Raw genomic sequence first — 27,253 nt, 5'->3', positions numbered from 1 at the left:
TTGGTTTTTCTATGTGATAGTATTTGACGACGTTCGCTCAAGCCGTATTGAAGAACTTGTGCCAGCCTCGTCGTCGAAACAATCATCTTGACACATTCCTTTGTAGCAGCTTGAAATAAAGCGAAGTATTTTAATGAATGGCGACTCCCTCATTTGAAGACAATGTCATCGATTTAGTCATGCTACAGCTATAATTTAACGCATCTAAAGATATGTTGAAGGGCTTGCGAACTACATATTCATGGTATACAAATAGCCACATCAAATTAGCACAAGCATCGGAGGAACTTGAAGAGATATAAAACTTGAAGTCCGTTTTAGTAGACTTTCAATCAATACTCTACACTCATGATGAGGCACTATGGATGAAGTCACGATAATCCGAGACCTAAAATCATACTGGAGGTATATATCTCCTCATTACTAGTAATGTAGGTAGCATACGCCTATTTTCAGACGAAAGGGTGCATTCGTACAGACTCGGAGTTCCGAGGCTGGAGAAGAGACAAAAGATAGGACAATGGCTCTTGAGAGAGATTTCTGGCCATAACAACCACGTAAACTACACCTAGGGTTAGACATCCAGGCAGCAATATCCGAATGTTTGTCCATCTCAATCATTATATTACCCCAAACTTAAATCTCGATTCAGCCTCGTTGAATCGGCTCTTTGTTGTCTACATTATCTTTAAGATAAGCATCAGGGTGTTACTGCTTCTGCTGCTACTAGCACCTCATCTGGCGGCCATACCAAAGGACCTCGTCGATCTGGGTATTTCGCGAGGTAATCTATAATCTTGACAGGCACACCCTTGAAAAACATCACCGAGTATAAACTGTCATCAGTTGCACCTTTCCATCTTGGCTAAGGAACCGGCTCACATTTCCCATGAATCCATTATATTCAGAGGTGTAGGACACGAGGTCTATACTGAGCCTCTGGGTCTGTTTCCAGGACAGTTCGTGCCCAAAAGCCAGGTTGGTTACGTTCAAACACGGAATTGAGAAAGAAATAGAGAAATGATGTAATGGTCAAGAAAGTGTTGATATTGGTTGAAGGTGGTTGAGGAGAGAAGTTGCTATGGAATAGAAAAGCGAACGGGTTATGAAGGATCAAAAGGTGAATAGGTGAAACTGGTATAGTCCTCACTGCCCTCCCCTCTCGCCCGATATAATCTTCAAATTGATGATGTGCCTCACTGATATCACTGTGGACTCGGTTCCAAGTGTCTTCATTCGTAGAATCGGCAGTATCAACATGAACTACATCCCAGACTACTAATTCGGCCAAAAATGGACAACGAGCGCAAGGTCTATAGATCAATTGATTTCTGTCTTGAAACTACACACGTGCTAGTTGTCAGTAGTCACATAGCACGTCACCAATAAACCTAGTAGGCTACCTTCCGTAAATCTCTCTCACCTCTACGTCTCTCTCGGGCACCATTCAGGCAGCTCAATGTCCACGACCATGGGTGCATTGAACTGTTTGCCCCCCCCGATGCGGCCAGCTGGTTGCCATAATCGCAGCATTGACGACGCAAGTCTCCTTTCTGAGTGATGACAAGTATCGAAGACAATGGTCTTCGGTGCTCAGAAACGGCGCCCTGGACAAGCTCGCATTTTCTCGATTCCTCTGCTCATCAGGCATGATGACTGCGGCTGATCCAGCATTTTCTGGCAACGGTAGTGACCGTGCGTTTGATGTCTCAGATAAGGGCTGCATCCCAGAAGTCTCACACGCAAAGCTATGGCTGTCTAAACGGTCTCCCCGTTTGCCAGTCAGGTCGACTAGGTTCAGCTTCTTGCTTCCCCGGGGTGGTAGGGCACCGTGGATAACTCGGTCGACCCGATCACCAGTCTCGACTCCCTCGTCGGGATGCATCTCCATTATACTCGCATCTCCCCAACGGACTCGTCTATATCCTCGTCCTTCGTGCACGTGGCCACAAATAGCCAATGGCGGCCTAATGCGGCTCAGCGTTTGACGAAGCGAATTGCACCCGGCAAAACTTCCATCCGGCTTCTGGTCACATAGAGACTGTGGTGGTGTATGAGTCACGACTATATCCACGTTCGGGGGAATCTGGTCCCAGAGCGCCACAGCCTCACTGGATTCATATCCAAAGGCCCATGACCCTTTGAACTGGGAAAATGGAGACCCGAACACAGTGAATGTCGTCCGAGGGCCGTTCCCGCGGGTCAAGTGGATAGTGGTTGCTTGATGTCGAAGTAGGACAACTGAAGGTGCTGCTCCTGTGACGATATCGATGCATTGCTTGGGATCTTCCAATTTCTGGCCGTGGAATATGTGGCCGTTCTTGGCGTAGAATTCTGAGTCCAAAGTGACGTCGTGGTTGCCTGCATATAGAATTAGTGGTAAGTCACGATGTCTATCTGTGCTGGCCTGCGCTGCCGTGCAGTGATGAAAGTAGTGCATGTAGCATATAACAATGGTCGTATATAGGGTATGCATGTGGGTCTTCAGTTCACCGGCTTCGAACTGAACAAACATTGGGTATCGTCGAAGAACGGGAAAATGAACTGACCCGCCACAATGATTTTAATTTCAAAGTCGGCCTTGGAGATCCAATCCATCGTCCTACGGAGCTCGGACATGCTTCCATTGTTAGTCAAATCGCCCGCGTGTATGAGTACATCGCCCGCCGGTAATTTGAAGCCTGCTTCAGAAGGTGTGTAGCCATGGGTATCGGAGACGCAAACGAAACGTGTTTTTCGACGCATGACTCTGGGTTGTTTAGTTCTCGGTCTAGGCCCTTGGGTTCTTGATTGAGAAGGAAGTTGGGTGTTCAAGTATTGTGATCACGGCTGCACAGAATTGCTCGTGGTATCTGGCGGCATTGCAGCGAGAGTGGACAAATGGGCGGAGTTGGAACTCATAAGGCGTTGATATTTGCAAGGGAAGCGCGTTGAGAACCCAAGAGAAGTAAGAAAAAAAACATGTCCAAGGTCGATGGTAGAGATTAGTCATCGGACCCAGTCTTTGATGAAGTTGATAAGTTGATGGAACCCTAGGGATCAGGCACTAAGTCCCCAGATCTCGAGGATCTAAGGATTGGAGTACAGGTACGGAGTATACAAAGATCCAAAGGGTTCGGGAGGTAGTGTAGGGAAAAAGTGAGGAATATCAAGTTGGCTGTCATTCTAAATGAGATGTAGGTATATCTCTACCACCACCCCCCATGTATCAGTACTGCTGCTCTACCGCCACCACTCCACTCCACACCACAATGTGTCCTGGATGCCTTCTAGAACGTTACAGTACGAGTAAATGATTGCAGCCCTAACGGATTGCCCTAGACTGAGAAGGTGGGAAGGTACGACCCACCCACAACACATTTGGAAAGTGCTGATATAATCTGCCAAGTCCGGCGGGCGGTCAGACAGGCCCTAATTCTCATTGGTCATGCTTAGGGCTGCGGCCCTCACGACTAATCCACACACAGTAGGCTCTTTCGGGACTCGCTTAGCCACTTCGCCTGCGATCCATCCGACTTCGTTGTGTGCGTTGACTTGACTCCAACGACAACAACCGCCGACAACCACTCAACCCAACTATCACACGGTGACAGAGCAGGATGTCCAGCTTTGAGAACGTGGTGCGTTCAACATTCCGATCGTTTTTGCAATCCCCCCGACCACCAATCCTCCAATCTTCAAATCTTCAACATCGAATCTCTTCGCTTCGCTTCTTATCGAGATGGCAAATCGCTAACTTGAATCGCTTTGATATAGGTCGTCATCGACGGCAAGGGACACCTCCTGGGTCGCCTGGCCAGCACTGTTGCCAAGCAGCTGCTTAACGGTCAGAAGATCGTCGTTGTGAGATGTGAGGCCCTCAACATCTCCGGCGAGTTCTTCCGCGCGAAGCGTACGTTCACACATCCCCCCAATCCGACCTTTCCATTTCTCCGGCGGCAGAACACGATATTGCACAGGAACAACGACTACAAAAGGAGGAATATCTGGAGTTGCATATCGTGGACGCCACATTGAAGACTTGGAAAAGTACAGCACCCAACGAAGTACCGAATACTGACCTTCGTCTTTTCTCGACCAACAGTCAAGTACCACGCCTACCTCCGCAAGATGACCCGTTTCAACCCCACTCGTGGTGGTCCCTTCCACTTCCGCGCTCCTTCCCGTATCTTCTACAAGGCTGTCCGCGGCATGATTCCCCACAAGACCGCCCGTGGTGCCGCCGCTCTCGAGCGCCTCAAGGTCTTCGAGGGTGTCCCCCCTCCCTACGACAAGAAGAAGCGCGTTGTCGTTCCCCAGGCTCTGCGCATCCTGCGTCTCCGCCCCGGCCGCAAGTTCTGCACTGTCGGTCGTCTCAGCCACGAGGTTGGCTGGAAGTACCAGGACGTCGTCTCCCGGTACGTATCATTCCATCTGCTCGAATTGAGCAGATCCTTCGAATCGCCCAGAAATGATGAAATACTAACATGCATGCCTACAGTCTCGAGGAGCGTCGGAAGGTTAAGAGCAAGGCTTACTACGAGCGCAAGAAGGCCGCTCGCCGTGGCCTCGCCAAGGCGGAGCAGAGTGCGAACGTTAACAGCAAGACCAAGTCCCAGCTTGCTGAGTACGGCTACTAGATACCTGATAAAGTTCGGCTGGTTGATGTGAAGTGACGAAGGGTCTGGGTTGGGATCGCGGACGGTTTTGTTTCAGCGAATTGAACGGCAAGCCGATCGACCTTTATTTCCATGGCCCCCGGTTTCTCTCCTATTCCCTAGCCGCTTCATGAATACCACGACCTTGGTCGGTTGTGACGGACATGGGTGGCCGGGGACGGCGGAGATCCCAGGTGGCTTCGGATATTTTCAAAAAGCAGAAAAAACGGAGTCGCGGGATGAAAGGTTGTTCAAAATAGCTGGCTGTTTGTCTCGCGCCGTGGCGGTTTAATCCAAAACAATTTTCAAGAGTTCAACATGATCTTATGATGATGCAGTCAATCCTTTTTTGACTAGTCTTCCTCCTCTCCTCCCAGTAGATTAGTGTTTTCCTAGACAGTATTCTATACTTATTTTCGATATCCCCCTATGCAGAAATCAAGATTTCAGATAGACCGTCACTGGGATTACTATATAGAAATGGGCTAGCGGTGTGCCGGTCCAACTCAGTTGACTATGGAGTGTCCATCTCCTCGACTCTCCACGTGCCCTCAAAACTATAAATTTACAAATTCCATTTTCAGAACAGAGTGCATCATCGAGTCGGATGAAGGGAAGTATTTCATAGTTTTTGGAGATCTCTGCTAATTTGTGCGGTTCTTGATGTCCTACCCCCAGTGTTAGTAGTTCCGCCCGTGATCCGCCCGATGTCCGCCATAACCTAGGTTAATTATTAACCGGGGAAACTAGAGACCCTCCGAGTCGTCTTCCCCGCATTTCTCCAACCCCCAAAACTTCTTCTTTACTATACTCCCACTGTGCCCCTTGAAATATCACGGATTGTTTCTGTGACACGTCTATTATTTGCATATATTTAAATCGTGTGACCTAACCCTTTCGAAAACCTGATCCTACGTCGATCATCCGCTCTCCCCGCGTACCATGTCCGGCGTCAAGTCCCGGCTGTCGAATTTACTCGGCCATTTCTCAACACCCGCGCCATTCGAGCACCGAATTAATCGTCATACGCTATCTCCGACGTTCTTTCTACCTCGCGCAGCTGCCATTGAGCCAGAGGTAAGCGTGGAGATCTTTTCAAATCCCATTTCATCCCTGGTTCTAACCAAGGAGAAACGTCCCGCAGGCGGAAGCTGTCTACCACATCACTGCCAACAACAAGGTCCTCCGAAGATCCTACAGTGAGCTCGCAGATCGCGCTCGGGGCTTAGCCTATTATTTGAAGAAACATGGATTCAAGCGAGTTGGCATCTTGTGCCCGAACACCCCGGCATTTTTGGAGTCGATCTTTGGCATTGCTGCTGCAGGGGCAATCAACGTCGGTGAGAACTCCCCCCCATCCTCATTGGAGAAAGAATGATTTCCCCGAGTTCTTCTCCTGCAAGTCCTAACGCAGGCTATCTAGCCGTAAACTACCGTCTCAAAAAGGAAGATATCGCCTACATCTTCGACCACGGCGATGTAGATGTCATTATTGTGGATCAAGAATTTGAGCCGCTGTTAGAAGCCTATCGCGCGGACCATCCTAATATTCCGTTCATTGTCGATACTGATACTGATGTTACTGAGGGCCAGTTGACTGGGCCATTTGACGATGCTGTGCTTGAAGGCTTGAAGCATGATCAGGAATTGGGAGCGCTAGGTTGGGAGGCGCTTGAAAGCCAGGCTGCGGATGAAGATTCCCTCATCGCGCTTGCGTACACCAGTGGAACTACTGCCCGTCCAAAGGGAGTTGAGTACACCCATCGGGGTTGTTACCTCGCAGCTTTGGGCAACGTGATCGAATCGGGCTTGAACTATCATCGTGGCCGTGCCGGGTATCTCTGGACGCTGCCGATGTTCCATGCTATGGGTTCGTGCATTCGCTTTAAGCTTCTAAACTTTTCATGGGATAAATATTCATCTTATGGGTGTTACGATGCTAACCAGTTCTATAGGATGGACATTCCCTTGGGCAGTTACAGCTGTTCGTGGCACGCATTACTGTCTACGCAAGATCGATTATCCTCAAATCTGGAAAATGCTCAAGGAAGAGCACATTACCCATTTCAACGCAGCACCAACTGTCAACACTCTCCTCTGCAACGCAAAGGAGGCCGAAAAACTGCCCGAACCTGTCCGTGTAACAGTCGCTGCTAGCCCACCGACCCCACACCTCTTTGAGCAAATGACTGACCTGAATCTCCACCCGGTCCATGTGTATGGTATGACCGAGACCTACGGACCCATTACCAAGGGGTACTATCTCCCTCAATGGGATCAGATCCCACTGAAGGAGAAGTATCAAAAGATGGCTCGGCAAGGCCATGGCTTCATCACGAGCCTTCCCGTGCGGGTGATTAAGACCGAGGTTCCGGAGGACACCGTCACGGACGTAGAGAAGAATGGCCAGGAGATCGGCGAGATTGTGTTTGTTGGCAATATCTGTGCTCGGGGCTACTTCAAGGACCCTGATGCAACCCGGAAGCTCTTCGCGGGCGAGGTACTGCACTCGGGAGACCTGGCTGTCTGGCACCCAGATGGAGCGATCCAGATCCTCGATCGGGCCAAAGATATAATCATTAGCGGTGAGTAGCTTAGGGAGGGCCGATGCTGATGAATACGTTTTCGAATTTGGATAGAGTTGACTAATTCAAAATTGCTAGGTGGCGAAAATATATCCTCCGTGGCGCTGGAGTCAATGTTGGCCACTCACCCCGACATTCTCGAAGCGGGCGTGGTTTCTGTTCCTGACAGCCACTGGGGCGAGCGACCCAAGGCATTTGTCACCGTCAAACAAGGCCAACAGCTGGAAGGCAAAGACGTCATTGACTGGGCTCGGAATGTGAGCGGGATCAGCAAGTTCATGATCCCGCGTGAGGTCGAGGTGGTCCCTGAGTTGCCCAAGACTAGTACGGGCAAAATTCGAAAGAATGTGCTTCGGGAATGGGTGAAAGGGCCGAGTCGGAGTGTGAATGTGTAGGTAGTTCTGTCTATGTAGGTACTAATTAGTAGATTAGAGGGCGCATTGAATATACTGCCAGTGGTAGACATATATCTAGAATTAGTAATACTAGTAGTAGTAGTAGGATTTCCAGGCTCCTCCATGGATATTGTGTGCACGAGTAGACAAGGTCAAGATCAATCTTAGAATACCAATACCTTGCACATCGCTAACGATGACTATTATATTCGAATTACTTGCTTACTGCCGTAGTAGTACATTACTCGTAGTAAATCGTGGGGCTCACCAGACCAGCCTCAGACCCACGGGACCGCATCAGTAGTTGAAGCCCTCTGGAGAAGGAACAAAGGAATAACCCGGGTGACGAGTGATCAGAACACTGCCTCTTTAACTTCTTCACCTTGAACCAGGGCTGACTTGGAACTTTCTCTTTGTTTCTCTTCAACCCAAGTTCCAACTTACCAATACCCTATGGGACTACCTCCTATGACCCTCCCTCCATCTTATCACGTCGATAAGCAAGTCCCTTGGCCGCGCCTGTGAGACCGCCATTGCCTCATCCCCCCTCCATTGCCGCCTTGATCCCTTCACACATTCGCCCTTCAACACCCCCTTCGCTCCTGGGGGTCTTGCGGTCGGTTGCGAATGTATATGCAATAACCTCTCTTCCACCTTCACCTTCTCCCGTCAAAGTCCTACGGGCACTCGTCATCGGCTAGCCTTGACTTAAGCGCTCAGCTCACTTCGCCTTCCGCCCGTCACATCCACATCCGGGAACGCGATATATCCGGTTCTTTTACTCGAAGAAAACCCCAAGAACAAAAAGACCTACCGCTTCCAACATTCAGTGCCTCTTTGTTCACGGGCGCACACTCCAACGACCGGCTCCTCAGATCAGATACCTCGATCCTACTCCACCCTCTCTCCTCCAAGTTCAGCTTCACCCGCGCCTACCCTAAACTCCAGCGGCCCAATCTCCTCCTCCATCGCCCATGCAGATATAATCCTTGGAAGTAATGAGACTTCGGCCTTGCGAGGACCCGAAACGAAAGTCAGATTGGTCAAGTGTTGATTCTTCGCCCGCTGCCAAAATGCCTCGCCCGAGAACCTCTGCTCGTCAATCGAGTGAAGCCCCCTCCGAAACCTCCTCCTCTACCTCACCGGAACGTGCCGCCGATGATGACACCGACTTTTTCATGGCCCAGGCCAACGATTCACAATCCTCGATCGGCGTAGCAAACTTCCGCGAGGTTCACGTGCAAAGCTCTCGAACGGTCTCGGTGCCACCGATCGGTCGCCTCCCACCCGAGATCTTGATCGCAATCTTCTCAAAATTGGCCCTACCCAAAGACATGCTGGCCTGCATGCAGGTATGTCGGAACTGGGCGGCCAACTCCGTCGGGATACTCTGGCATCGGCCATCCTGCAATAACTGGGATAACCTGAAGAGCGTGGCCTCGTCTGTTGGCGAGCCAGATAGTCTCTTTACATACGCCGACCTCATAAAGCGACTTAATCTGTCTGCTTTGATGGCAGACGTCAGTGATGGCACAGTCGTCCCGTTCGCCCATGCAAGCGCATTGAGCGCCTGACGTTGACGAACTGCTCGAAACTCACTGATAAGGGTGTCTCGGATCTGGTAGATGGAAACCGGCATTTGCAAGCGCTGGATGTATCGGACTTGCAATACTTGACCGATCATACATTATATGCGGTCTCAAGAAACTGCCCGCGCTTACAGGGTCTCAACATTACCGGATGCGCAAAGGTTACGGACGACTCATTGCTTGTTGTCTCGCAAAACTGTCGTCAAATCAAGAGGGTATGTGGCCTGGCCTTCCTTGGAGTGAATTTGCCTTTAACCTTTTTTGCCTTTACTAACCCGATCTGTAGGTAAAACTTAATGGCGTTGTACACGTCACAGATCGGTCGATCATGTCCTTCGCCGAGAATTGTCCAGCGATTCTGGAGATTGACTTACATGACTGCAAGCTTGTGACGAGCCCATCAGTAACGTCATTAATTACCACGCTACGACACCTTCGAGAGTTGCGCCTCGCTCACTGCGTCGAGATCGACGACTCCGCCTTTTTGAATCTGCCAGAACACCTGACATTTGACAGTCTACGCATCCTGGACCTAACAGCGTGTGAAAATGTCAAGGATGATGCTGTTGAGCGTATTGTGAATGCCGCTCCTCGTCTTCGAAACCTGGTCTTGGCCAAGTGCCGTTTCATCACGGACCGTGCGGTACTTGCAATCTGCAAACTGGGCAAGAACCTACACTATGTCCATCTGGGCCATTGCTCTAATATCTCGGATGCCGCCGTCATTCAACTGATCAAATCTTGCAACCGGATTCGCTACATTGATTTGGCATGCTGCAACCGACTGACTGATCAGAGTGTGCAGCAACTGGCTACTCTCCCCAAGCTACGCCGTATCGGCTTGGTTAAATGCCAAGCTATCACTGATCTCAGCATCTTGAGCTTGGCAAACCCTCCAAGAAGTGGCCACCCATCCGTTAGCAACTTGGAGCGTGTGCATCTCAGTTACTGTGTCAGCTTGAGCATGGAAGTAAGTATTTTGGGCTCCGTGTTCTATATTACCTAGTTCTAACATGATGCAGGGAATCCGTCCTCTGATTAATAACTGCCCCCGCCTTACCCACCTCAGTTTGACTGGTGTGCAATCCTTCCTGGACCCAGAACTCACAGCCTTCTGCCGAGAGGCACCACCAGAATTTACGCAGCAACAAAGAGACGTATTCTGTGTCTTCAGTGGCGACGGCGTCACTCGGCTCCGCGATCATCTCAACCAAAAACCACAGCAACACCAAGAAGAGGCCACCATGTACGATGATGACGAAGAATTGGACGAAGACGAAGGGCAAATGACTGGCTTGATGCATGCAACAGGCATCAGTGACGACGACTATATCAATGTGCCTGCCAATGACTGATACGATACCCAATTTTTCAATTCCCATCATCGCATTCTTCATCCCTTCCTTGTCCTCCTATGGGCTCTTCTCAGCTTCTTCTCAGCTTCTTCTCCATGGGCGATAAAGGCGGTTCGCATCTTTTCATCTTTTGCATCCCTTGCTTTTATTTCCCCCTTGTGCTTTCGATCTTGGGTTTTGGCCTTGCACCTGGAGTCAAGACCAAGACACAGCCTTTGTTATTATTTTTAACCATATGAGCGAAGATTATTACCCTTTTTCTATCCTTCTATGTCTGTGTTATCGCGGGAGATGTATTGCTCGCTAGCGATAATGGCTTTTCTACTTCCTCTGTATGTGGAATGCCACGGTAGTTCTGTACTTCTTCTCTGTGTATGTAGAGCTATGGAGGTGTGAGCAGACCAGTAGAGGAGGAAGCTGTCAGCTCAAGTTTTGCTGGGGGTTCTCTCCCAGTCGCGCATTCTGGGCTTACAATTGTGTAGAAAGCGGGTCTCGACAAAATATGCAGTCATGTACGGAGGAGTATATTTTTAACTAAGCAATATTATTTAAAATATTTAAATTCAAGTCTTCTAGTTCACTTGAAAATTCTCCCGACGTTGACCAGTTCCATTTGCATATGGCGTGCCGGCGATGCATCACATCATGCAGCCTGAGTGTACGACATTACCGGAAAGACGGTAGCTCCGTAGCTATCCCCGCATTCTTGAAGCAACCTCGAAACTTCCTCACCACCTCCCCCCCTCGACAACACCCTCCGCGGCGATGGCTTCCCCCAAGGCCAGGAACCCTCTGGCCTTCACCCCATGGCCGGTCACCATCATCACGACGTTGGTGTACCTAGCCCTACTCATCCCTATCCTGGTTATCAACACCAACGTCCCGACCGCGCCACAATCCAGTCCCAAGGGCCTCGACCTCACCGAGGCATGGCAGGACCTTCAGATCCTCACGGGCGGCTTCCACCCATATAATTCACGCCGAAACGACAAAGTCCGCGCGTGGTTGCTGGAACGTATCGACGCGATTACCAAGGCCACGGCTCCTGCGGCAGAGTACAAGGCCTACGATGAAGAAAAGCCCGACGTTTTCGTCTTCGACGACCTCACCTCGAACCTTACCTCAGTGGACGGTCGTCTCAGGCGTGTACTTCGAAGGCACGAACATCCTCGTTTATATTCGCGGCTATGAAGATAAGACGGACAATTGGTGGGAGGTTCCTGGGAAAACACCCGTTGGCAAGGGAGGGGTACTGGTCAATGCGCACTACGACAGCGTTTCGACCGGATATGGCGCAACGGATGACGGCGTCGGTGTCGTGACTTGTCTACAGCTACTAAAGTACTTCACTACGCCCGGCCACGCCCCGCGTCGCGGGCTGGTGGTGCTGTTCAATAACGGCGAGGAGGATTATTTGAACGGTGCGCGCGCGTATAGCCAGCACCCACTGTCGAAATTCGCCCACACTTTTCTGAACCTAGAAGGTGCTGGTGCTGGGGGGCGAGCGACGCTGTTCCGGAGCTCGGATACGGAGGTTACGCAGGCGTATGCGAAGTCGAAGAATCCGTTCGGTACGGTTCTTAGTGCCAATGGGTTTGAGAAGGGACTTATTAGTAGCCAGACGGATTATGTTGTTTTCGAAGGCATGCTCGGACTGCGCGGTCTGGATCTTGCTTTCTTTGAACCGCGGGCGAGATATCATACCGATCAGGATGATGCGCGGCATACCAGCCTAGACTCTGTTTGGCATATGCTGTCTGCCTCCGTGGCAACCACCGAGGAACTTGTTTCTGATTCCAGCGACCAGTTTGATGGACACCTTCGGGATGATGGCCTTGTGCCTAGTGGTAAGGGAACGAAGGCTGTTTGGTTCGACCTCTTCGGTGCTGCGTTTGCTGTGTTCCGACTGCATACTCTCTTTGCTTTGTCGGTTACGATCCTGATTGTCGCACCCTTGACTCTCCTTGTGACCAGCATCGCACTCTCGCATGCGGATAAGATGTACTTGTTCCGTTCTTCGGCATCGTTTGATTTCAGCGATGAGAAATTCGCGCTTCGAGGCTTGCGTGGTTTCTTCCGATTTCCGTTTTTGATCGGTGTTCCTACTGCTGTTACAGTGGGATTTGCCTATATGGTGACCAAAGTTAACCCCTTCATTTCGCACAGCAGCAGCTACGCTGTGTGGAGCATGATGGTTTCTGTCTGGATCTTCTTGGCTTGGTTTGTCTCCTGTGTGGCTGACTTCGCCCGTCCTTCCGCTTTCCACCGAATCTACACTTGGACCTGGCTGTTTGTTCTCACTTGGGCTTTGTTGGTTGTGGCCACTGTCTATGAGAACGAGGAAGGTTTGGCTGGTGGCTACTTCATGTTCTTTTACTTCTCTGGAGTCTTCTTGGCGACATGGATCTCGTATCTGGAACTCTTCTCACTACCGACTATGACCGAATACATCAGTCAATTTGCTCAAGGCTCGCGGCGACCGAGCAGCTTTGGTAGCCGACTCGGTCTTTTATCCGAAGAACGCCAAGGTGACGATGTCGAGGAGGAGGCAACTGAATCAACATCGCTTCTTCGTGATAATCGTCAGCGGACCACATTTGCAAACTATGTTAATGTCTCTAATGAAAACCCCGAAAACGAAGCGGCCGACGAGCAAGAAACTGACCCGAACGTCTATGGAAACGAGCAATCATGGAGTTCGTCGATGCCACGCTGGACCTGGATTTTGCAACTTATTCTCACCGTCCCCATCATTCTCACACTGGTCGCCCCACTTGGTCTCATACTCACCAGTGCCCTTCATCAAACCGGTCAGGACGGCAGCCCGCAGCTGTTCGTGTATCTATCCATCGCCATTCTGACGGCTGTTCTATTCGCCCCGATGCTACCGTACATTCATCGATTCACTTACCACGTCCCGATTTTCCTGTTCTTCATCCTTATCGGCACCCTGATCTACAACCTCGTTGCCTTCCCATTCTCCGACTCAAACCGCGTGAAGATCTTCTTCCACCAACAAGTCGATCTGGACAACGGAAATTCCACCGCGTATCTCACAGGCATGCAGCCATTCGTGGAAGAAGTAGTCCGCGGCCTTCCCAGCTCTTCGGGACAAACAGAGTGTTACGATTTCATCAACCGCGTACAATGTTCCTGGAATGGCCCAGAACCACACGTCGTCCCAAGCAAAACCCCCCTCCAAACCTTCCGGCCCTTCATCAGACTGGGTCTCATTCAATATCTCTACCCCCAACACCGAGACTCGCTCCGCCCACTTCGATATCGCGGGCCAAAACACCCGCTCTTGCCGTATCACAATGGACCGCTACTCGATCAAGAACTTCAGTGTCGTGGGCGGCTCTGCCCCCGATAAACGGTTCCGTCACCCAGCCAGTGAAGGTCTCAGTGAGATTCGTCTCTGGAGTCGGACGTGGGATGCGAAATGGAGCGTTGACGTCGACTTTTCGAAGCACGATGCCACATCTGAGGAGGAAGAGCTTTCCCCTGTCAAGGGCCGTGTATCGTGTATCTGGAGTGATGATAATACCCCCAGCGTCATTCCTGCTCTGGATGAAGTCAGACAATATGCTCCTGCTTGGGTTGCTGTGACAAAGCTGAAGGACGGGTTGGTGGAGGGATATCGCGAATTCGAGATTCCGATCGCACAAGACAGTTCGGTGTGATGAGTTAGTATCTAGCTCCGATGTTTTTTTTATTGTTCCTACTAGTATCTTCACCTGTTATCTTGCGGACTGAACTGGAGTTATTTTGTCTTTTTATTTACTATTTCCGGCTCCTTTTTTGTACTTTGCACCGGGTCACTCTGTTCTTTTAGTTACGTATCTCATCTACTGCATGTACATGCATTTCCAACTCGATCGTCTCCTGATCTCTGACGCCTTTGTAAGATTCCATGACAAGAGAAAGTAGCATATTGCGATGTGTGTAGAATACTGCTATTTACCCCGTTGATCGACTTGAACGATTAGCAGATAACTACAAAACATCTACCACAAAGAATTTAACAATCCAAGTTTCAAACATCGATTCAAAGAGACGCTTTTCCTGTCTTTTCACGCCACTCAAAATTCAACAACATCATCCCTCATATCAACATACCGACGCACAATCTATTCTGAGGAAATCCCAGCTCTTGAAATCTACCCACCAAAATGAAAAGAGCTAACTCCCCACGGGGTCGACTCGCCTCCCCAAGGGGTACCATGGGGCGATACAGAGTCACGGAGGGTGGCTCATCGTCTACATCCTTCCATCATTACCGTGCAGATCGATATCGACCACAGTATCGTCATCCTGCGTCTGGGGATCGACGATCTCGGCCTATCTGCTGGGACTGTGGTACTCCAGGACATACCTGGCGACATTGCCAGCAGCCCAACAAGCATGTACGTTGGGCCTTGGAAGGGGACTTCCGAGGATATATCCGTCATGAGTCACAGGAGCTAACTTCATTGACCATCGTCAAAAGTCAAACCTTGAACGACGGAAACCTATCCAGACAAACGGACACGCCCCCAGGCCGCAAAAGCCAGAACCAGAACTAAACCACAAGGTCAAAAATGAGCCTAACGACCGCGAGACGCCGCCGCAGATTGAACCTCCAAATCATAATAAGTCTCTCAGTAGACTCTCCAGGTCGGATTCGGGCAATCGGATCCCTCAAGGCATACCTCGCGCGTATCGTCCTGCATGGCATTGAAGATGCAAGGGCTCTCAACCCGGCATCCCCGACGAGGGCGAGGTCGCTTCCTTTCAGAAAATGGCTGTCGACTTGATCACAGACGGCCTGGTCAGTAGCTGGATTGGTATACTCTCCAGCACTGTTCTGATGAGCGTGAATGATACAGTGGATAGATAAATCAAAATAAGATTGAATACGAGAGTCGAGCTTAATTTGTCAAGTTCTTCTTTCTGGAAGATTTGGTCACTGAATTGATAATGGATCTGCAATATCTTGGAATTCGGTCTTGCATTGCTTGTTGGTTTATGAAATAGTTAGCTTGACAGTACATTATTGTTTTTTTTTTTCAGTGGAATGTCCAAATGAATTATTCTGAACACGCCTGGTAATTGCTACTACTTGTGAAGGTTCATCTCCATTCGTATTTGGGCCACCATATAATATTCTTCCAGCGAATGGTTCCAAATCTTGTACAGCCCAGATACGAATGAAGATAGACACCCACAAAGTAGTAGCATTTACGAAAATATTGAGCATGAGAGGAGGAAAGAAGAAGAAGCACAGGGACAGTAATTGAATAAATACCAATCTGCGTTCTAAGCGCCAAGACATGCTAACAAACGACATGCAATCCACTATGCTTCTACCCTTCTGCCGTTTTACTACTAGGTACACAAACACCTGCGAACAAATAGTATAGCCTAAACTATTCGATATAGTTCCTACAGAGATATTCCAACCCTTTTCCCTCTTCTTGGGGGCCCTGTGCAAAAAGAAGCAAATAAAAAACATCATTAAGATAACCACCCCTAGTTCGGACGGATTATCAGACCAACCACAGGCCAAAAAGAGAACCTGCCCCCATCCAGGATCGAACTGGAGACCTCGGGATTGCAATTCTGTTACCAGAATCGTCATATGACAAGATATGAGACCCACGTCATAGCCAACTAGACCATAGAGGCTCGGTTGAAGAACATCGGCAGATATTTGGTCTCCCGAAACTGAGTCTGGATGTGGAGATTTTTGGTCACGTGCCAGTTTAGCCCTCGTGTGACGAATGCTGAGTGTATGAAGGAATTTCTAAATGAATAAATAAATATGCTCAGATGCGACAAGAGGTTATTAGCTTACAGAATGGCTTAATATTCGAATATCGGCCGTCAAAATAGCTGAATTGTCAATTTGATGACGTTTTTGGATCATTCAATGGCATCACTAGTATATCCAATGATGACCGATATCGACAACGCTAAGTCCCAGATTCCGAGAACCATCAATTGAAAGCTATTGGCTCTCGGCCAGTACACTTCTCAGAAAAATCAATCTCTGACGGAATCCAGCGAAGTCGGCTTAGCCCGCCACTAAAGGTTTTCTGGAAAACTCTAGACTCACGACAAGTATTACCATCTCTGTCGTGCCCTTCTCTTGAGCGCAAATATGTGGGATAGTACCTCCACGAAACAATCAATAATGGAGATGGTGCTGTCCGCCGCAATACTTCTTCCATGGAATATGTAATTTCAATCTTGCCGATGAAGGATTGACAAGCGTTGGCGCGATAAGGCTCATCTACTTAGCGTGCAGGGCCATATTCTACCATTGTTGGCCTCTGGCGTCTCACTTTCCAGTGTCTAGCATTTAGGCTACATGTGAGGCCTTGATCCAAGTGCTATCATTGGCGGTAACTTTCAGAGACACAGAAAGCTATCCAGTGAATCGAGGGCTGTTCAGAGTTCGTACGATTATGTTTGCAAGGTGGCTAGGGGCAGTATCTGGCTAGCATCGTCAAATTCTTTTGGAAAACTGACCAGCCACAGCTATTCAATTGAATATAATACCCTTGCGTTTGGATGTTTCTATAGTGAATTTTCACACTTTGCGACTTGGGGTTTTTGTCGGTCGGGTTTCCGTAGCAGATAACGTCTAATGAAAAGAACAGGATAGACTATCCTAGCACTAAGAGGTAGGAGGCAATAATAAATTGAAGGAAGAATCAAATCTTCTCGGACACGTTCTTTATATTATCTGGCTGTTTCGTGAGTAAGAATACCACTTGATTGAAACCCTAGGTGGCCCGACTGTGGTACTTGGGAAGTATAGAGCGGGCGGTAAATGGCCGCTGTCCTCCATTTAGACTGATATAGCATCAAACTGCGCCACAATTCATACCAAGCCTCTATGGTCTAGTTGGCTATGACGTGGGTCTCATATCTTGTCATATGACGATTCTGGTAACAGAATTGCAATCCCGAGGTCTCCAGTTCGATCCTGGATGGGGGCAGGTACTTTTTTGCTTTGCTGCCATATCGAGTGATACACCTCTTGGCACGCCTGCGTATCTCTCATTTTTTGGTCAAGTTAAAGCACAAATTTAGAGCGGTGTCTGTCTAGATTTTTCAAGACATATATAGCCATGCTGCCAGCCAGAAATCAAAATACCGTATTCAGGTATTTGCATTGATGCATGGATATTTGCAAAGTTGGAACCTTGGAAGCAACCTTGGAATGCATGCCACAAAGTGAAATTGAGGGTTTAATCTACTAGGTGCTGCTGGGTAGTAGAACAAAGAAGAGGGCGTTTGTCTTGGGGGAAACCTTCAAGCTCCAGGAAGCAACTTGCCGTGGACCTCATGCGTAGTACCACCATTGACCGCAAAACGGAAATAAGGGTCTGAACATGATGATATATATCTAGTAGGTAATACTAGTATGACAACAAAATAGAAATACATTGCATATCAAGCGTGACTAATACTATATTTTTGACCAACCATTGTAATACTACAGCCATACAGTATATTCAAGTTCAAGGTGATATCTACTCATAGCTACTTGGTAGTATTTATTCTGGCGACTTACGCGCGACTCTACAAGCAGCTGTACGAGTATGCTTCCGGGGTCTAGTACTACCTTGACAACTCAAGTGCTAATGGGCAACTCCTAGTATACCTATATGGTATGATTCCGAGTCAATATGATCCCCTTCATATGCCACTAGTGACGGCTTTTGAAACAGGCTGACAACTCCTCAGCTTGGCGCATGACCAAAAGTGGCCCAGACGAGACTTGTGGTGGTCGCTAGTTAGTCACAAAACACTGGCGGGCGCCCAGGGATCCATATCTAGAATGTCCGTTACCTGAGTAGGGATATTGACCAAAAATACTCAGTTGCAATTTCAAAGTGTAGTTCACTGCTCCGTTCCAAGGTTCACAAGAAAAATATATCTAAAAAGTGCCCGACATTCCACGACTTCGCCACACCGGCAGCCTTGACTCTTTGAGACAAGGCACCCACAGTTCCCGCCTCACACTTGAACGAATTCGGATTCGACAGTGATCGGTCTGATTCCAGTTCCAGCGCGGGGTTTCCAACAAACGTATGCTGGTGGTAACTGGTAACTGGGGACTACTAGCAGGCTCCACGCCACGGCAAAAAAACGGCGCTCTCCGCCTTGTCAGCCTATGTTGAGACGAGCAGGCAGCATGACTTCACCACTTGTTGGTCCCGCCATCTTTCAGAGATCCATGACTCTCCTGCCTTCTCCCCTCGCTCAGTCCACCTTGGGCGAGAAGTGCGCTGTCTACCTGGACCACGTCACCGACAACATCCCCGAGTTCCTGCACTCCCTCCGCCCCCGACTGGATCCGTATCTGACTTACCTGTCCCCCACGCCCTTTCGCTCCGTCGCGCAAGCCCTCCCATTCGACGCCGACGAACAAACAACCGCGATCTGTGCGGCTATCCTTATCTGCATCCTCACCATTGTCGGTATGAGCTGGGGTAACCCCCTTTCTGGCTTCTGGCGCCGTTCGCCAAACTACGCTACCGCCCCGCAGGTCAGCGATGAGGATTTTAGTTATATCACACCAGATTATATTGTCGACCCACCGGCAATGGCCCCTCCTCAGCATGGTGGTCAATATGCAGGAAATGCTGCCGACAACGAGCCGGATATCATTCGTCTCCGACACCGCGGTACCATCTACCCTCTACACTTCCCCGCATTCGCTATCGACGATGGTGCGTTGAATATCGCTGCGCTTCGACAGGCGGCTGCGGCGAAAGTGGGCGCCAACAACCCGAACCGTGTTCGATTACTGTACAAAGGAAATTTGTTGAAAGACGACTCGCGACCATGCAAGGCAGAGGGCCTCAAACAGCACTCAGAGGTTCTGTGCGTGGTGTCAGAGGTCGACGCCAACACCCCAAGTGACCACTCAGACCGTGATAGTGGCCAGTTGAGCGATTCCAGGGTCCGTCCTGATTCATCGTCATCTCGCATCGGTGGAGACGAAGATGGCGACTCAGGCTCGGCCTCCAAGTCGCGCAAAAAGTCTAAAAGCAAGAACAAGAAGAAGAATAAGGGCAAGAAGTCGACCGAGGGCAACCCTCCCCGCGATGATTTCCTTGCGCCTCCCACTTCAGTCCCGTCGCGTCCCAGTTCATCGGGCGGTTCAGCGTATATGCCACCCCCGTCGCCTAATATTAAGAATTTGGGTGCACTGGAGCAGGTATCTGCATTGCTTGGATACCTCAAGCAAGAGCTTGTACCACTATGTGATGAGTATGTGGCAGACCCGCCCAGCGACCCGAAGAAGCGGGAGTTTGAGCACAAGAAGCTCAGCGAGACGATCCTGGCGCAGATTATGCTCAAGGCAGACGGAATCGTGCCGGATGGCGATGCGACGATTCGCAATGCGCGCAAGGCTTTGATCAAAGAAGCGCAGGCGAACTTGGACCGGCTGGACCAGGTCGGGAAATAGAAGGCTCCTCAACCTCAAGGCAGGTGGATTATTTCTGTGTATACCTACCTCATCATCCTTTTCTCTGTTTCTTTTTTCTTTTCCCCTTTTTTCCTCTCCGGGATTTCGCTACCGTGTACGGAGAACACCGTACTGCGGGGGAGGGAATCCTTTACACATAGACTAGTTATTTGCATATGGGACGCGGACTTTTGTGATCTATGGACCTGTCAAAAGGCAAAGGGACGGGAATGGCATTGCATGGATCGGCGTTTCTGAGGAGTCAACCGCTCAGGCCTCGGCTTTCAGATCCTCTTCGATGCCTTCATCTAAGGTCAGATCGATCTCCGTATGAGTAGATATAAGAATAAGAATACCATTGATTATTGCTTCCAGTTCCAACCCAGAGATATGAGGAAGTCCCAGTTGAGAAGGGCCAGACTCTGATCTTGCAGGGATCAGCGTGGTTCAGGGGGGGGCAAAGCTCCACCACGGACCAACCGTCAAACTGGGCATGGCCATGATCCAGGTGATAGAGATGATAGAGGATACCCTTTCTGCACTTTGTAGCGTAGCAAGCGCAACAATCAATTAGTATAGATTGCTGCAGGACGGGCCATTGAATAGATCAATCAATAACCCAGCCCAACGTAACCCCAGGGGGCAGCATGTCGAACTCTACTCGTACGGAGTAAAGTAGTGGGCAAAGGAAAAGAAAAGAAAAACGGGGCTATTCCCAGCCGGGCCTTCTTCCTCCCTTTTGCCTTTCCCCCCCCCATCATTCATTCGCATTCGCATTTCACTCTCGGTGCTGGTCCTGGCCAAAGGTGGTTTTGGTGTCTGTGTCTGTGTCTGGATCAAATTGTGTTCTACTATCTTTCCATCTCTATCACTCCCTCTCTTTCTCTCTCTATCCCTCTCGGTGGAACCACACGATCTTCCCCCCCCCAACCCCCCTCCCCCTCGTGGCTCAACCTTGCGTGCAACTAGAGTACGCGCCTCGACTCAGCACAAAGTAGTGTCATTGCCTCGAGACACTAGACAACCTTCAGTGGTCAAAAGCTTTGTTGCCCCAACTCAACTCGAACTCAACTCAACTCGTCCACGGAACCATCACGCGCCGGTGGTAGCTCTCACCCGTGGATCGCGACGAACCCCGATCTGCCCAGGACCACTTTTACCCAATCCACGCCTCAAACACCCACCTGCGAGCCAACTGCACCTCCACTTGCCCCCCCTGCAGTGTCTGGGTATTTACAATTTACTTCTTTGGGCCCTCCCCACTGCCGGTGTGCGGGACTGTTTCCCCTTACCACCCACCTCCCCGATTCTCCATCTTCGCCCACTTTCTGGTTCGTGTCGGTATTCGGCTAAGCTCTGGCATGGCTTGATCGAGACACACTTGACGGCACAAGCGGATATCGACTCGGAATTTCCCTCTGCTTGTCACCTTTTGAAGCAGGTTCCAGCTGGACTGGCCTTATTCTTCCCTTATCCCACCCCACCACACCCATAAGACTCCCACCCCCGAACCCTGGGAATGGCGGGCGTCGCCACGGCGTATTCGACTGAAGCCCTGCCCTCTGGAGGCGTGGACAATGAAAAATGGGAATTCTCTGTACCAATTGGTAGCGATGTAAGTTTTTATCTGATGTAAACTTTGCTTCTTTGCTTCATTGTTTTTTCTCTTCCTTTTCTATCCGGGGAAGCTTTGGAGGCGGGAAGGCGGAGAAGAAAGGACAAAAAAACCTCCCCGAGGGCATCTTCTGACTGATATTCTCCTCTCGCACAGGGCACTCCCCAACATTCCTCAAAACCACGGACCTCCCATGACTCGAGCTCCGTCCGTGCGAGATCGACTAGGAATCGAAACTCCAACGGCTCACGAAGCTCGTCTGTCTCCCGAACCATGCCCGGAAACGATGCCCCTTATTATGCACACCGCGGCCGACGAGACCACAGTCTAAACCGACATGGAAGTGATATTGGCAGTATGCGTGATGCCCCCGGGAACGATACGTCGAGTCGCAGAGACACGGGCGAGGAGTTGGATGAAAAATCAATGGAATTCAACCCTGAGAGCTGGATTCACCGAGACAAACTCGCCAAAATCGAGAGCGAGGAACTTCACCAGGCGGCCATAATGTTCCAACGACGAATGAGAGCCGAGAGCAAGTCGAGTGCGGGACGTGGCCAAAGCCATGATTCCCATCAGAGTACTGCGAATGGCGGCACTGCGGTGACATCGCCGAACACAGAGCACTCGGAACCATGGCCTCAACTCCGGGAGGAACATAGGGGTAGCCGTGAAGGTGGCGATGAAGAGAAGAAACACCAGTGGGATCTTCGACGACCTGAAGAGATTGCTGCAGACGAAGCAGCAGCCAGTATCTACAGCAACCCCGGTCTCCGAAAGAGTTCCTCCCGCATACCCATTTCGATGGCTAGTCCGGTGCCATTGGGTAGCGGCCGCGATTCCCGTGGTGCTCGCAGTCGTGCAGCTACGGATGAACTTGAGGATATCGAGTTTTCTCGAGGCCGTAGAGCTAGCGAGCCTCTCAACACTGACGCCGAACCAACCACACCCTCTCCTAACAGCCGCCCTAACAGCCGCGGATTCAACTTCAACACTACCCAGAACACCCCAAAGAAGACCCCAGCCAAGGCCACGGGATCTGCGAACCGCAAGACCTCCGCCCCACCCACCAACCGAAAGCCTTCGGCCACGACAGCGAGATCGCGTGCGGTCTCAGGGAACACATCTCAACGACCAACCACCCGAGGAGGAGAAACCCGGCCTACCACCGGAGTCAATCGTCCCGAGGGAGATCCGCCATGGCTGGCCACGATGTACAAGCCGGATCCTCGCCTTCCACCTGACCAGCAAATGCTTCCTACCCTTGCCAAAAAGATGCTGCAGGAACAGTGGGAGAAAGAAGGCCGGACGCCTAATACCTACGATCGAGACTTTGCGCCCCTGGCTGTGTATCCTAACGATATCCCTCCTGTGCCGCCCAAGGCAGAGGAACCCATCCAGCCAAGCGAGGAGAAGTACCAAGAACCACCTCAGCCACCTCAACCCCCCCAAGAGTCCCGAACCACCAAGGCCCAACACAAGTACCGGCTATAGTACCATGCCAAAGGTACAGGACACCCCTCCGCTGGGATTGACCCCCAACCCTAACTGGAACCCTCCAGTGGTCTCTGCACAAGAGCAGCCCAAAAAAGAAAAGAGCTGTGGATGCTGCATAGTGATGTGATGGAAGTTCGTTCCTCCTCACCACCATGATACCTTTGATATTGGCACACAGCCCATACACCAACACCAACACCTTGGCCTTCGATTTTCTTTTTCTCTATTGATCCTTACTAGTTTTTTTCCCCCCTTCACCCTTCCCTTCCCTTTCTAACCTTTCAGCGGACCCGGTGGGATGGTGTTTACTCGGCTTCTTCCTTTCCACTCTTAGCCTGTCGCACAAAATTTTTCCTTTTAATTCGGCTCGGCCCTTATTCTCACCGGAGCATACCATTTTCCTTTACATATGCATCCACTCTTTTTCATACATCTTCCCTTTCCATTCTTCTGTGACCATTCTTCCTTACTTCCAGTCCGTGTGACTGGAAGTTAACCCGAAAAAAGGATGTTCATTGAATCATTCTCGAGCGAGGTTACTGCACCCGTGTATATCTTTTTCTTTTTATTTTTGCTTTTCTGACAGAGAGATCCGATGGAGCTGTGATCTTATCTTTCCTTCTTCCCACTGTTATTTTCCATCTTCTTTCTGCTCCATTGCGCACATTTGTTGCCACTTTTGCCATATTCCCAATCCTGACGAGCGTGTTCTATTGTTTTGTTGTCTAGTGCCTTTTAACTCTTGTTGAGCTTAGCGAGCATTTATAGCTGTGCTCATGAATCGAATTATTCAGAAGTACTCGTAATGTCCAATGTCCTACTATAGTATTGTTCTTAGCCCAAGTCGATGACAAATCATCACCTGACATCATCGCACCGCGCAATGACCGAATCACCGAATCGAAGGCCGGCGAACAACTCCATTTCCCGCAACCAGCAGAACTTGAACCCTTTTAAAGAAAAAGAAACCGCCTTCCCCGCTCGGTTTCCTTCCTATCTTCGCCCACCATTTCTTTCTTCACTCGTCTCTTCGGCTCTTTCGCCGCTCCATCTCCCGCCGCCATGTCCGCCGCAAAGACCAAGGCTCAGAAGCTCATCGACGAGAACGCCGTCGTCGTCTTCTCCAAGTCCTACTGCCCCTACTGCACTTCCAGCAAGAGCCTTCTCAGCAGCTTCGATGCCAACTTCACCCTCGTTGAACTGGACCAGATCGGTTAGTACTAGTCTTTTCCTCGGATATATTACCCTCCGCCTTTTCTCTCTCTCTTTTTTGAATCCGTTCTTCCTGGATCTGGGGTGACTTATTGCGCCGCGGGAAATGGAGTGGAATGTTTATTGTACTCGGAGGGTGATTGGGTCTTTCTTCCTTTCTTCCGTTCCGCCGTGCTTATTCTACCCCGCTCCCTTCCCTGCACGCGATATTTCATGCATCTGATGCAACATTACGGAGTCAAAATTACATATGGGATAGGACCTTATGCTGACCACAATCTCTTATTTCTTTAGATGATGGATCCGCCATCCAGGACGCCCTTCAAGAGATCTCCGGCCAACGCACCGTTCCCAACATCTGGATCAAGCAGAACCACATCGGCGGTAACTCCGACCTCCAGAATGTCAAGAGCCAGCTTCCCCAGCTCCTGAAGGATGCTGGTGCTCTTTAACTTCGATCATTCATGAACACATAACATAGACCTTTGAATTGAAAGGGTGATGGAGGAATGATATCTTCTAGCTTGCTGGTTCATAATTGCACATGTATGCGCGAGCGCGAGCGCAAGCGCAAGCGCAAGCTTCTTCTCTACCTCTGCCCTTTTCGTATCTTTGAATCGTACGCCTATACCCCTCACGGATAACTGCGATAGTAGTTGTAGATAGTAATTGAGTTGGGAGGTAGAGATTATCCAGCGCAGTCCCCAGATAGAATCAACGCTTTGCTACAATACATGAGATGCGAAACAAGCCATCGAACCCAAGACATCACAACAATCCCAAGAAACAAAACAAAGAGAATCACCAATCACCTAATAGTACACAGAAACAACCAACACATGCCCCATCAACATCGACATCCACCTTCATATCCACCTCAAACAATCCGCTGAGTGACAGTTCCAACAGGCCGCTCAACAACAGTCATCAACCCATCAACAATATTCCTCCGCGCCCCCTCACTAGAAACATTCTTCCCAGCCAAATAATTCAACCAAACAAGACGACTAATCCGCTCATCCTCGACCCTCCCCATCCACTGAACAGGCTTAGTAGCCTCAGGCTGGAAAAGCGCATCCAGCGCACCCTGCGCACCACGCATAAGAACCAAAGTCTGTCCCTTGGGAACATTCTTCCGCTGACCACCGCCAAAAACAGCCTTGAAGTCATTCATCGACGTTCCAAATTCCTGATCCTGGAATTCGCCGAGTTGGTCGGAGCCCGGGGCAGGCTTCTTCTGCTGTGCGCGAGCAGTGATGCCACGGACCCAACCGTCGCGGAGATGCATAAAGTCCGTGTTACGGGTAGGCACGATGCGGAAGGCAGTTCGAATCCCGTCATCCTTGATAATAGCAGACCATGCGGCGTCGCCGTTCTCCGGGTCCAGGAGCATTTCCTTTAATTGTTGACGTTCTGGCGGGACGAGGGATGTTGCTGCGTCTGCGCCGGCGCCGGAGATAGCGGCTGGGTCGTTGGAGGGTGGGTGGACGGCTGTGTGGACTAGACGTTGTTGGAGTTCGGTGATGTCTGATTTTGCGACGTATAGACCAACGACGTAGACTTGGATTGAGAGGAAGGAGACGCTGCGAATGCCCAGGCCGAGGAGTTGGTAATCGTCGCCGTCGGAGGTGGAGAGTTCGTCGCCGGCTTGTTTTTTGTCGGCATCTTTGATGGACGGTAGGCGGATGGTTGAGGGGAAATATGGGACTGAGCTGTTTCCTGTTGCGATTTGGTCGACGAGGTCTTGGCCGTGAACGGGGATTACGGGGCGGTCCACCGTCACTTGGGAAGCCGGTTGGTCCGTCCATTTTGATTGCGCCGTTGTTTGTCGGGGTAGTGGCTTCGGCTTGTTTGTTTGATGCGGTCTTCTCCTCCTTGTTCTTCAATGCTTCGACTCCAAACACGTCATATGTGACCAATCCGTACATTGTTGCTGCACAGGCAATGATTCCCACGGTGGAGATGACGACTGAGCGCTTTGCTTTCGCAACCTCTTGTACACGCTTTGCGCGCTCGGCGGATCGGAGGGGATTGCTGGCGGCATTGTTGGCGGATCGGAGGGTGGTTGAGGAGAGGTGGCGGGTGTTTTGAGGGGTGCGGGCCCTTTGACGGGCGAGGCACTGGTATGCCCGCCAGGGATTTGAGCGAAGAGGGGAGGCCATGGTGTGTGTCTATGTATGGAGTGTGAGTTGGGGAGGGAATCTTCAATCGACAATTCGACGCTCCAGTCGGTTCGGGGCGGAGAAAGCTGGAAGTGTGGGGATCCACGTGACATGGTATGATCTATAACGCAGGCGATATAATTGGACTGTTTTGATTTGTCCGAACTATACAGTTTACTGTCTGTTTGCGATTAAAGATGAATACATACGACACAGGAAATCGTGCTTATTCAATGCAGATGATCCTATGAGATACTGCCCTGGTGTCTGCTGAAAGCTAGGACCTTGTAGGTTGGTTCGCTTGTATGAACATCCCTAAAAGCTATCAATACTGGTCGATCTTTGCCACATTTTGTATAGAAGCTGAGATATACTCCAGTGCGGCAGTTAGTCACTTCTCGAATGCAGTTTCGACGTTCCTGTTGTAGGGCATCACTATGTTCAAGGTACACGAGGTGGGGCGGAAACGGACTGCTATGACACGTCGAAATTCCCAGGGCCCGCCCATGCCCATCTGGGTGTCGGCGACCCCTTGTTCTTCAAGGCCACTCCGACCTACTTCTTCCATCAAACCTTTCAGTCAAAGCTTTGGACCTATAGCACCAAAATGGCAGACCGCCCAGTTCTATATCAACAACCTCTTTTCAGATGCCCGGAATGCAGAAAAGGTGGATTCAAGAGTCTCAAAGCCCTCCGTGCTCATTTCGAGGCTTTACAGCATGTTCCCTTGTGTCAAA

At 50.2% G+C, this 27,253-nt stretch overlaps 9 protein-coding genes across 9 annotated transcripts; 7 read left to right on the top strand and 2 right to left on the bottom strand.

Moving 5' to 3' along the window:
• Nucleotides 1–1,456: 1,456 nt before the first annotated feature.
• Nucleotides 1,457–2,745, bottom strand: N7509_002424 (metallophosphatase domain-containing protein; the record flags this gene model as incomplete). The annotated part of the gene is made up of 2 exons (XM_056627061.1): nt 1,457–2,361; nt 2,550–2,745. The coding sequence occupies 2 exons, from the start codon at nt 2,743–2,745 to the stop codon at nt 1,457–1,459; spliced, it is 1,101 nt and encodes a 366-aa protein (XP_056492856.1).
• Nucleotides 2,746–3,599: 854 nt separating this feature from the next.
• N7509_002423 (60S ribosomal protein uL13) lies at nt 3,600–4,619 on the top strand (the record flags this gene model as incomplete). The annotated part of the gene is made up of 4 exons (XM_056627060.1): nt 3,600–3,620; nt 3,757–3,892; nt 4,085–4,397; nt 4,481–4,619. 4 exons carry the CDS (start codon nt 3,600–3,602, stop codon nt 4,617–4,619), a joined length of 609 nt encoding a protein of 202 aa, XP_056492855.1.
• A 960-nt stretch (nt 4,620–5,579) lies between these two features.
• Nucleotides 5,580–7,617, top strand: N7509_002422 (putative AMP-binding domain protein; the record flags this gene model as incomplete). Its single annotated transcript, XM_056627059.1, has 5 exons — nt 5,580–5,714; nt 5,782–5,977; nt 6,061–6,507; nt 6,593–7,222; nt 7,301–7,617. 5 exons carry the CDS (start codon nt 5,580–5,582, stop codon nt 7,615–7,617), a joined length of 1,725 nt encoding a protein of 574 aa, XP_056492854.1.
• A 998-nt stretch (nt 7,618–8,615) lies between these two features.
• On the top strand, nt 8,616–10,561 carry N7509_002421 (putative ubiquitin ligase complex F-box protein GRR1; the record flags this gene model as incomplete). Its single annotated transcript, XM_056627058.1, has 4 exons — nt 8,616–9,137; nt 9,176–9,421; nt 9,493–10,176; nt 10,229–10,561. 4 exons carry the CDS (start codon nt 8,616–8,618, stop codon nt 10,559–10,561), a joined length of 1,785 nt encoding a protein of 594 aa, XP_056492853.1.
• A 765-nt stretch (nt 10,562–11,326) lies between these two features.
• On the top strand, nt 11,327–14,244 carry N7509_002420 (M28 family metallopeptidase; the record flags this gene model as incomplete). Its single annotated transcript, XM_056627057.1, has 3 exons — nt 11,327–11,707; nt 11,760–13,643; nt 13,681–14,244. 3 exons carry the CDS (start codon nt 11,327–11,329, stop codon nt 14,242–14,244), a joined length of 2,829 nt encoding a protein of 942 aa, XP_056492852.1.
• Nucleotides 14,245–18,749: 4,505 nt separating this feature from the next.
• N7509_002419 (BAG family molecular chaperone regulator) lies at nt 18,750–20,030 on the top strand (the record flags this gene model as incomplete). Its single annotated transcript, XM_056627056.1, has 1 exon — nt 18,750–20,030. One exon carries the CDS (start codon nt 18,750–18,752, stop codon nt 20,028–20,030), a length of 1,281 nt encoding a protein of 426 aa, XP_056492851.1.
• Nucleotides 20,031–21,549: 1,519 nt separating this feature from the next.
• On the top strand, nt 21,550–23,139 carry N7509_002418 (uncharacterized protein; the record flags this gene model as incomplete). Its single annotated transcript, XM_056627055.1, has 2 exons — nt 21,550–21,645; nt 21,802–23,139. The coding sequence occupies 2 exons, from the start codon at nt 21,550–21,552 to the stop codon at nt 23,137–23,139; spliced, it is 1,434 nt and encodes a 477-aa protein (XP_056492850.1).
• A 1,065-nt stretch (nt 23,140–24,204) lies between these two features.
• On the top strand, nt 24,205–24,806 carry N7509_002417 (glutaredoxin; the record flags this gene model as incomplete). Its single annotated transcript, XM_056627054.1, has 2 exons — nt 24,205–24,355; nt 24,649–24,806. 2 exons carry the CDS (start codon nt 24,205–24,207, stop codon nt 24,804–24,806), a joined length of 309 nt encoding a protein of 102 aa, XP_056492849.1.
• A 425-nt stretch (nt 24,807–25,231) lies between these two features.
• Nucleotides 25,232–26,516, bottom strand: N7509_002416 (chalcone isomerase domain-containing protein; the record flags this gene model as incomplete). The annotated part of the gene is made up of 2 exons (XM_056627053.1): nt 25,232–26,073; nt 26,120–26,516. 2 exons carry the CDS (start codon nt 26,514–26,516, stop codon nt 25,232–25,234), a joined length of 1,239 nt encoding a protein of 412 aa, XP_056492848.1.
• Between the last annotated feature and the right edge of the window lie 737 nt (nt 26,517–27,253).

Source organism: Penicillium cosmopolitanum (genome assembly GCF_028827165.1).
Source record: "Penicillium cosmopolitanum strain IBT 29677 chromosome Unknown utg000004l:1.0-4361866.0:1.0-4365735.0, whole genome shotgun sequence".
NCBI lineage: Eukaryota > Fungi > Ascomycota > Eurotiomycetes > Eurotiales > Aspergillaceae > Penicillium > Penicillium cosmopolitanum.
Note: the sequence above shows the minus strand (reverse complement) of the source record. Positions and strands in the feature narration are given on the sequence as shown.